Source organism: Adiantum capillus-veneris, chromosome 21 (genome assembly GCF_014529385.1).
Source record: "Adiantum capillus-veneris isolate H3 chromosome 21, ASM1452938v2, whole genome shotgun sequence".
In the NCBI taxonomy this organism is placed as follows: Eukaryota; Viridiplantae; Streptophyta; class Polypodiopsida; order Polypodiales; family Pteridaceae; genus Adiantum; species Adiantum capillus-veneris.
The window spans coordinates 115007060-115017674 of record NC_140951.1 but is presented as its reverse complement, the minus strand read 5'-3'; the positions used below and the strand labels follow the sequence as shown (position 1 = coordinate 115017674).

Below are 10615 nucleotides of genomic sequence, written 5' to 3'. Positions count from 1 at the left end.
AAAGGGGATCCTCACTACACGCTTTGCACCTAAAGCATCTATCAAAGCCTATCCCTGTAGTTGCTATCTTGGTCCCAATAAGAATAATGCCTCATAGCACCTTCCAAAGAAAGATCTTCATAGCCAAGGGCCACTGAGGGTCCCATATGTTTCTTGTTACCGACGCCCATCATGATTCTATCCAATCCTTCCACAACTGCTTATTGAGTGCTGAAAACCAATCTGGTGTGAACATGAGGTTGCAATAAATTTTCTTTGTTTGCGGTTTGGTGAAGTTTTGGTGCTCGGGCCAATGCTAGGCATGAACACTTTGCTGAGAACTTTGACGTCTATGTTGACGAGAAGAAGTTTATTATTGTTGAGATTATACTAGCTAGCCAATTGATCTGCTTCTTTCTATCTCTTACTATCTCTATCCCAAAAGTGGGTCAAATGTATAAGTCCTTTGTTGTTGAACTTCTCTCCATAATAGATGACTTCCTACTTTTGAGAGCCAAGGGGACCAATGTGTTATGGATGTTTTGAAATATCTACTTGCCTTTTCCCCTCCTAGCGTCTCTGTTGCTTTGGTGCATTTTTGTATTGCTTGCCCGTGTTTCTACCTAGCTTCACATTTGCCCATTGAGGTGCCAGTAGTTTGTCATGAACCCTGACCTCTTTCCACTATCCCCATCTAGGGGACAAGCTTTACTTTGTCAATCATGTTCCATGTCATGATTGCCCATACCTTGCCTTGTGCCAGGCATGAACACTTTGCTGAGAACTTTGACGTCTATGTTGACGAGAAGAAGTTTATTATTGTTAAGATTATACTAGCTAGCCAATTGATCTGCTTCTTTCTATCTCTTACTATCTCTATCCCAAAAGTGGGTCAAATGTATAAGTCCTTTGTTGTTGAGTTTAATTCTTGGCAACTTCTCTCCATAATAGATGACTTCCTACTTTTGAGAGCCAAGGGGACCAATGTGTTATGGATGTTTTGAAATATCTACTTGCCTTTTCCCCTCCTAGCGTCTCTGTTGCTTTGGTGCATTTTTGTACTGCTTGCCCGTGTTTCTACCTAGCTTCACATTTGCCCATTGAGGTGCCAGTATTTTGTCATGAACCTTGACCTCTTTCCACTATCCCCAACTAGGGGACAAGCTTTACTTTGTCAATCATGTTCCATGTCATGATTGCCCATACCTTGCCTTGTTTGGCAATTGAGACCATAAATTTAGCACACTCGGCTTTGGCATATGATGTAGGGTCAAGGACGCAAGAATCTTGTCTTGTGTGTGGTGTGTTTTTGAACCTATGAGAAGGTAAATTTGGTCTCTTGATCTTTTGACAACCACATTAAAAAGCTTTGAGATGCACTTTGATTTCTTTTAAATATCATTTTTGTAAAAAAAACTACATTGAAAAGCTTTGAGATTGTGTGTGTGTGTGTGTGTGTGTGTGTGAGTGAGAGAGAGAGAGAGAGAGAGAGAGATTGATGTCTACAAAAGGCCATCGTGTGACTATGTAACAAATACCAAATTACATCCTTGTTTGATATCATCTCATCGAAGAATGAAGATGAGTAAAAATTAAAAAATGTTAAACTTAAGAAAACTACAAAGATATATTATATAGAAAAAATTGTGTGTGTGTGTGTGTGTGTGTGTGTGAGAGAGAGAGAGAGAGAGAGAGAGAGAGAGAGAGAGATGTTCTTTTATGAACCTTAGTAAAACGTATTGATCACCTTGCCCCCCCCAAAAGACCTGCCCACATCTCTCTCAGACATTGTTCAAACAAGACAGCGACAGACTTGAGCCATATTTTTCTTCCTCTGGGCCTGTCTAAGCCTAGCACGAGTCTTATGGTCTAGCGAGAGAGAGAGAGAGAGAGAGAGAGAGAGAGAGAGAGAGAGAGACCACAAAGTGATACATATCGTAAGAAGCACTCCTGTAAATATGAGCATCTTCTTAAAAGATGAGCATGCAAGAAGTTGTGTGCATTGTTGCCTGTTCATATTTATTTCGCTCAAATGTATTAACCTATCTCAATTGGAGAGAGATCCTTGTAAAAAAAAATTTAATAATATTTTGGCAAAACTGACAGGAGTGAGTGATGTTATATTAAGAAAATCAAACAATTACAAGACTAGCCCTCACTCACAATCCGAGCCAGGGCATCCACATGCCCTGAGAAATACAAGAGGGGTTCAAAAATGCACACAAATGACCCAGGTTATCCCTAGCTTACCAGCATCGCGATGATGACCCAATACCATTCATCGGGGTCCTTGCTTTTACAAAATGAAGAAATCAGTACTTTACTTTTTCGCACGATCTCTGAGAAGCAGGCACATGATAGATCGTTCTCAAAGGCCTGACAATTCCTGGCCTTCCATATTTGCTTAAAGTCGTAGAATATGACAAATTACGTGCAAATTAGTAGCACTTGGCTTTTGATCCCCCGTCCGCCCCATGATTAGGTTGTTCTTGTAGAACCCAATCTTCCAAGTCTTTTGTATCCATTTGCACGTCTTCCATGCCAACCCACATATAGCCGGGCACTCTTTGAAGAGTGCACCATGTCCTCACTCGCCACTTTGCAGCCAAAACACCATTTTTTTTTTGGTCTTTCTAATACATTCATGTTCATGCATATTTTCCAAAATACTTAAGAAAATTTTGGACATACTTACTTTCTGTTTTGACCGACGCTGAAATATTAAAGAGGAACGTAAATATATGAAAGAGTCTAAACTCCAAATTAAGGCTGGCAAAAATTATGGGGGAAGCTGACAGGTGCGAGCAGCATGAACTCAAGGAAGAGCAGCAGCATCAGCAGCAGAAGAAGAAGACGATGACGAAGACGCTGTGCAATAACTCCATAGCCACAGAGCTTTTCTTCCTCTTGTGTGTAGGTGCGTCTGTTTTCATCGCCCTCGACCCTCTTCGGCTCAGCATCATCAGCAGCGACCCCTCTTTCCACGCCAAGCTCGTTGAGCAGCCTCCCCTCTCTGCTCTACGCAGCCTCCCCCACGACACGCAAAGCCGGCTTTCGAGCGCCCAGAAATGGAGTGTGAATGGGCTCATGGGCCCCGAGAGCTTGGCTCTCGACCCCCAGGGGGCCGGACCGTACACTGGCATCGCCGATGGCCGCATTATGAAATGGCATGGGCCTGAGATTGGATGGCAAGAATTTGCCCACACCACCCCAAACAGGTAATTAATCTACTCAATTAGGTGGATGTGCAAGACCTCAGGACATTCTTTTAGCAGGTGGAACTCCAGGTACTGAGGGATGCTTGGTGGTTAGTGCCAGGCTTGTATGTCTAGCAAGTATGGGCGCATTTGTGTGATATTGCAGGGCCTAGTTTTGCATGATTATGCACCATGTATGTGCATAAGGCAGGTGCATGCATGTTTTGCGCATGCGTGTGCGCTCTCTGAGTGTGCGTGCTGTTGTGTGTTCTTTTAATTTTTCAGTAATCATTAACATTGCGCTAGTGGAGAGGCTCATTGCAGAAGTGTAGAGTAGATGTAGGAATAGAGCTTAACACTAGGGTTAGGAATCAAGATTTGAGTGTGCTAATACAGATGAGCAAGATTAAGATTGTGCAGGTTCAATTGTGCTTGCCAGCATTGCAGCAAATGTGGTTGTGTGCTAATTGCAAGTGAGGTTGCATGTGGGCATGGAAGCAAATTGTGAGCAAATGGGCGGTTCTTGGTTTGTGTGGGACTCGGCTCAGCTTGTAGGTAGCAAGAGTGAGGGTAGGTAAGGGCTAAAGTGCTGATTGATGAGCTCCCGCTGGGTCTCAACGTCCCCCCTCGGAGGCCAATCCTGGTAGAGAAACGCTTCGACTCTTAGGTTCTGCATAATGCTTCGTTCCAACATAGCTGTGTAACCAAAGAAAGGGGACTCTGACATAATTGGTTCAATTAAGTTCCCTGGTATAATTTATTGGGCATGTATGAGAGCTGTGCATGAATTGGAAGGGCTTGGTTGGGAGCATGAACAGCTTTTGGGTAACTCCCTGCTGCAATGATTTGCAGTTTCTGTCATCTCATTGCAGCATGTCGAAGATTGAGTACTCTTAAGAAGTACATGTGCTATGCGCAGAGTTTGCACGTTTGAGATGCGTCTAAAAACCTGTATTGAAGGTTTGAGCTCTTCTAGTTCTGCAATAAGGTTGGGGTTCTCAGTATTGAGGCATGTACGCATTTAGGTACACGGCCGTATACATATAATCCTCACATATGCATGTGTATACCAAGTATGTATGTATCTGAGTCTGTCTATCCATCCATCTATCTATCTATCTCCCAATCAAACACTTGAAACCTAGCATCTTCTCTTTGAGGTCAAGACTCGTCTGATAGATTTATGAGGTCTCTTAGGATTGCTCCAACTAATTTAAAACTTCTCTTCTTCTTCTTCTTCTTCTTCTTCTTCTTCTTCTTCTTCTTACCAAACAGCCATAGAACTTGCATTCCTCTGTAATGAGATAATTTGACTCTGTGTCTTATTCTTTTGTGATGCAGGTCGAAAGATTTTTGTGATCAGCCTATCGGCAGGCCCTTGCCAGAGTTGATAAAGAGGGAGACAGTATGTGGGCGGCCCTTAGGGCTGCGCTTTCATAAAGAGACAGGCGACCTTTATATCGCAGATGCCTATTTCGGGCTATTGCGCGTCGGGCAGGAGGGCGGTGAAGCCCAGCGTCTTGTTAGTCATGTTGGAGGCCAACCTTTAACTTTTACTAATGATCTTGATGTTGCATCCGATGGCTCTGTTTACTTCACAGACTCCAGCACCAAGTATCAGAGAAGGTTCTCTCTCTCTCTCTCTCTCTCTCTCTCTCTCTCTCTCTCTCTCTCTCACACACACACACACACACACACACACTTGTGTACTCAGATGCATTAAGTACATGTCATTAAGAATGTGCATGCATAGGTGCATTCACAAGAATGCCCTGCTTGTATTTGTGCCATAGCAGTATCTGTGGACGTGCCCCTCCCCCCCCCTTCTTCTCTTTCTCTCTTTCTAATCAGGGTTAATTGACAGGAATTTCTTCTTATTGGTGCTGTCCGGAGATGACTCCGGCCGAGTTTTGAGATATGATCTTAAAAGTGGAGAGACAAGTGTGGTGGTAAAGGGAGGGCTTCAGTTCCCCAATGGGGTGACCCTTAGCAAAGATGAAACCTTTCTTGTGATTGCGGAATCGGTCACGGGCAGGTACGAAATTTCACCTCTGTGTGTGTGCGTGTGCACGCATGCGAGAGAGAGAGAGAGAGAGAGAGAGAGAGAGATATTTTACTTTCTTTCGGAGAGGTTTTTTTTCCTTGGCCTTTTTAGGTGCATTCAGTTTTTCAGCTTTTGCCCATGTGGCTACTAGCCTAGTTGTATATGGTGCAATGTATTTTTGTCACGTACTTGCCACAGAGAAGAAGAGTAGTTTGAACGTAGTAGGAACAATTCTTAGAGACCCCAAATATCTATACAACCCGGGTGCAGGAAAGATCTTTATCCCAAACATACACAAATCCCTTTAAGTTGATCCTTTAGCGAAAACTTTGCAAATTATCGTTATTTTTAGCATATTTATGCTATTTTCTTGCAAAGTCCAAGCAGAATTTCTCCTTTTCAATCTCCTCTCAATAGCGGTCTTGAATTTCTAATCAGCTGAAGGCTAAGCTAAGACACTTTTCTAATTGCGCTCTTCTATAATACAAATCTGCTCTCGCCCTTTATGGAAAAAGGGAAAAAAAAAACACTTTTCTCGAATGACGGGAGAGAGAGAGAGAGAGAGAGAGAGAGAGATTGAGATTGAGTTTTGAACTTATGTCTTCTTGTGGAAAAGTTGTCACTCAAAGTCTAATGTCATTTTGGGTCACTGAAAAAGAAGGTCGAGCTTCTTTCGTGGCCCCAAAGGCAATTATATCGCTCAATTGTGCGATATTTTTTGGCCTGCGAGTGGCAATGGACTTAGTGTTTGGTTATTAATTTTAGCTGAAAAAGAAGGTTGAGTTTCTTATTTGACCCCCAAGGCAATCTTGTGGTTCAATTGTGAGGTATTTTGGCCTATGAGTGGCCAAAATTTTAGCTTTTGGAGATAAGGAATTGAGTGATTCATCATTCAAGTGGTTCCTTTCAAATCATTGTTTCTTTCTTTAATGCCAAATCTTAGGCTTGAGAAAACCAAAACTACTCTTGACCCTTGCACTCATTTCTTTCATAGCCTCTCTCTCTCTCTCTCTCTCTCTCTCGCGTCAAACACTTATCAGGCCACGCATAGTACACCATGTATAGTTGGTCCCAAAGATCATATTTGACCTTTGAGGACGATAATAAAAGATCTCTCTCTCTCTCTCTCTCTCTCTCTCTCTCTCTCTCTCTCTCAAAAACACACACACACACACACACACACATCTTTCTCTCTCTCTCTCTCTCTCTCTCTCTCACACACACACACACACACACACATCTTTCTCTCTCTCACACACACACACACACACACACATACATCTTTTGGATTTCTGAAAGAGGCCTTATAGAAGAAGAGAAATAGGTGGACATTTGAAATTTTATTATTTCCATTCTTGATTAGATGACTAGACTCTCTTTTCATTTTTTCCTTTTAGAATGCCAACATTAACTTTTACCTTGTTCTTTTGCTCTTCCTAAAAGACTATGTGATGGGGGTGAAAGTTTTTGCTAAGTGCAAAATAATGATGCGATTTTAATATGAATTGCTCTCTCAACTCAAATAATAATTAGTTTGATATGATTTGAATGATTTCTTTTTTATTCCCTTGAAAAAAGCGTACTGAGATCGTGTTTAAGATTTATGTTGATGATGAGTTTTGATGTGATCCATTTTCTTAGCTCAAAATTATGATGAAAGTGACAAGAATTGAGTATTTTCTCTCTTTTCTATAAGGAAGAAGGATGATGGGTTTTCTTTTAAAGGGTGGATGCTTATTTTCTCTCAACTCAAAACAATGGCCTAAATGAGTTGGTTATTTGTGTGTGTGTGTGGGGTGAAAGAGAGCTATTTTTTTTGGCTTTCTAAACGAAGCTTCGGGGGAGAGTTGAGTTAGGCATACTTTCAATGTTTTCAGTGATGACTAAGACTTACCTTAAATGTTATTTTGGTTTTAAAATATTAAATGGATCTTTTTATTTCACCTTTCATTTCACATCCTCACATGGCTTGACTTCTCTTGCATTCTATTCTTTTAGAATGCTAAAGTGCAGTAAATTCTACACGCACGCATGCGTGCGAGCACACATATATATAAAGACATTAACATATATATGTGTGCACACACACACACACACACACACACACACACACACACACACACATATATATATATATATATATATATATATATATATATATATATATGAGAAAATCATGGTAAAGGGAAGAACAACCAATGAAATATGTTCAAAAATCCACAAATTTTAATATTTTTGCTAGTATTTTCAATTCGCTTTTTTGCAAGAAGGAAACTCTGTCGCTTAATACAAAGAAATTTCTGAACAAAGCTTCATCTTATATATTTTTTAGTGAAATCAACATAATGATTTTATCACTTTTTTATTGTTTTAGAAAGCCACTGTGATCCTTTCACTTGTTTTGAGTTATGTTGTGACAAATTTTAGTTTTATTTTTCATTAATAATCTCAAAGAAGTTTCATTTTAAATCTCTAACACTCTTTCTCTCTCTCTCTCTCTTTTCATTATTTACTTTCAGAATGCCAACATGTACCTTTACCTTGTTTTTTTGCCTTTCAAATGGACTGTCTGATGGTGGTGAAAATTGTAGCTAATCGCAAAATTATGATCAGGTTTTGATATGAATTGCTCTCTCAACTCAAATAATGAGTAGTTTGATATGATTTGAATGAATAAAAGCGCGATAGGATTTTGTTTAAGATTTATGTTGATGATGTGTTTTGATGTGATCCATTTCCTTTGCTCAAAATATTGATTAAAGTGACCGGAGTTGAGTGTTTTTTCTTATTTCAATAAACGATGGGTTTTCTTTCAAAGACCAAAACGAGTTGGTCATTAATGTGTGGGGTGAAAGAGAACTAAGTTTTTTTGAGTTCTGTTGTTACAACTTTTTAGTTTATACGCTAAGTTTACTTTCCAATTAAGATAGGTCAAATTAAATTCAAAATTAACCTTCTCTCTCTCTCTCTCTCTCTCTCTCTCTCTCTCTCTCTCTCTCACACACACACACACACACACACACACGCACGCACGCACGCACACAATCTTTTCATTTATTTAAAATGACTTTATTTTTTAATTTATTCAAAAAAATCGTTACTTGATGGTCGTGGAGTTCACATGGGATATTCCCAAGTCCCCATTAAACACCTTGTTGCCTTTCCTCTTATCATCTTGAGCCATCGACAAGCAATGGCAGAGCATGCCAAGCTTGCAATTCAAATTGAACGCTATATTGTTTCATTACTTTTGGTATCGACCGTGAGGTTCTAACCTTGTAGTAGAAATGAAGTTGATTTATATCCTTTTGAGTTCATGTGAAGCATTAATTATAGATTAAGGTAATATATTTTGATCGGTCTCTTTGCTCAAGAGAAATTCACCAAATTTGAATTGTCAAAGTGAAAATTTTAATGTGTAAATATTCTCACAGAATTGACAGATGAATTTTTACTAATGTTTCATGTCTTTCACTTTCTAGATTGTTAAGGCATTGGTTGAAGGGCCCAAGATCAGGGGAGACTGAGGTGTTGGTGGTTCTACCGGGCTACCCCGACAATGTGAGGTTGAGTAAGGAAGGTGACCACCTTTGGGTTGCTATGCATTGTCGACGCAATTTATTTAGCCAACTTTTAGGATCTTTGCCTCGTCTACGTCGCATCTTCTTGCAACTTCCTCTTCCATTCAAGCATGTCTACCGTCTCCACAATGGTGGCACACCCCATGGTATAATCGCCAAATACAGTACATCAAATGGCACGCTCCTTGATGTCTTTGAGGATGTGTCTGGAAATGTTGTGAAATCAGCTAGTGAAGTGGATGAGCAAAATGGTCGTCTTTGGGTTGGATCTGTCTTGCTCCCTTATATATCTGTCTTTGACCTCCACGATAAGAATGCATCTTAGGGGCTTGCATTTTTTTAGCAATAAGCTTATATATATTGCAATGTATTGTCTATTTGTTTACTTCTATAGTGCTTATTCTCGTAGCCTTGAAAGGCTTCAGTAAAAAGGAATGTCTCATGGCATAACTTCCTTACATTTGAATGTTGATACACCATTAAGATTGTTGGGCCTTTTATAATCTTTGTGCATCAAATTAGAGCAATAAGGCTTTATTATAAATTGCTCGACTTCCTTATAATGCGAGCCCTGACAAAATGAAATATGAGGAAGATGTTAGTTTAATTTCCTCAAAGCGCATGTCAGTGTGCTTATAATTGCTCACATATCTCGGCTTTTAGTGTAAATTCCCCCATTGAAAATGAAAATGCTTGGTTGTAATTCTATCGGACCTTGATTTTCAAGGTTGTATATAGTGTGTTTAAGTTCCCAAAAGAATACCTAGATTTTTGCATGAATACCGGTTGTCGGACTAGTTTTCCCTTGAAAGCACACCCAAGGAAATGGTTTTATTTGAACATTGTTGCTTATTAGAGGTCTCTCTCTCTCTCTCTCTCTCTCTCTCTCTCTCTCTCTCTCTCGGGATAGTTTCCTATGACGTTAAAATCCTCTCTCTCTCCCTCTCTTGGGATAGTTTCCTATGACGTTAAAATCCTTTTTTTCTTCTCTCTCTCTCTCTCTCTCTCTCTCTCTCTCTCTTATATGTCTAAATGCAGAAAATAAAAACTCTAGAAACAATTTAAGAGACTTCCCCCTATGTTGCAAGGTTAGACTTGTGGGCGTATGTGCTAGATCTTATAACTAAGTAGGGAGTAGAGAGGATTAGGCATTAAATTTGTGAAAGACATGGAATTGTTTCACCAAAAAAGAAATATTGTCATGCTTGGATATCTCTCTCTAAAAAAAAAACGCAACCGTTTTTTCACCTAGTAGACAATAGTTCACTCTTTTGATCATAACTTCATCCGAACTCCGATCTGGATGATCTATAGCCTCAATTGAAGAGCACGACGTCCTTTACGCATTGATGTAAACAAAGAAATTTTCAGAGTTATGAAAGGTGTTTTTGTAGCAATATTTTCGAAGTGAACAGGTTCAAGAAAGTTGACTCTCATCTCTTATTTTACAATGTCTTCCAGCACTCGCAAGGATTCTTCTTCTTCAACAAGGGCCACAATCATTGTGGAAAATGATCCAAAATCTCCTAAGTGTGGAGATAGCAACACAACCACCAACCAATGGCATCGGAAACCATGATCATGGAATACTTGGTAACGTTGCAAGAGACCATAAACAAACAAGGTTAAGACTTACGAGCACTTGCAATAGAGAATGGCACACTAAGGGTACTTGTGGTTGAGAATGAGAATCTCAAGAGGACACTTGAGATGCAAACGACACGTTTGATGCAACTTGAAGAGGAAGTCAAGGAATGTAAACGTTCTCTTGTGGACTTGAATGCTTTGAAGGAGCGCATAAGCAAAGTAGAGCG

General features: G+C 40.0%; 1 protein-coding gene across 1 annotated transcript; it reads left to right on the top strand.

Annotated features, from left to right (window-relative positions):
* Window positions 1-2572: 2572 nt before the first annotated feature.
* Window positions 2573-9304, top strand: LOC147431582 (protein STRICTOSIDINE SYNTHASE-LIKE 3-like). The gene is made up of 4 exons (XM_086494134.1): window positions 2573-3197; window positions 4518-4802; window positions 5041-5211; window positions 8703-9304. Exons 1-4 carry the CDS (start codon window positions 2761-2763, stop codon window positions 9124-9126), a joined length of 1317 nt encoding a protein of 438 aa, XP_086350260.1. The 5' UTR covers window positions 2573-2760; the 3' UTR covers window positions 9127-9304.
* Window positions 9305-10615: the final 1311 nt, after the last annotated feature.

What these genes read in the sequence shown, in the direction of transcription:
- LOC147431582 (XM_086494134.1), top strand. Translation starts at nt 2,761, where the DNA reads ATGGGGGAAGCTGACAGGTGCGAGCAGCATGAACTCAAGGAAGAGCAG. An exon ending in GCCCACACCACCCCAAACAG is followed by an intron (nt 3,198 to 4,517) that starts GTAATTAATCTA and finishes TTTGTGATGCAG; the next exon opens with GTCGAAAGATTTTTGTGATC. An exon ending in AGCACCAAGTATCAGAGAAG is followed by an intron (nt 4,803 to 5,040) that starts GTTCTCTCTCTC and finishes GTTAATTGACAG; the next exon opens with GAATTTCTTCTTATTGGTGC.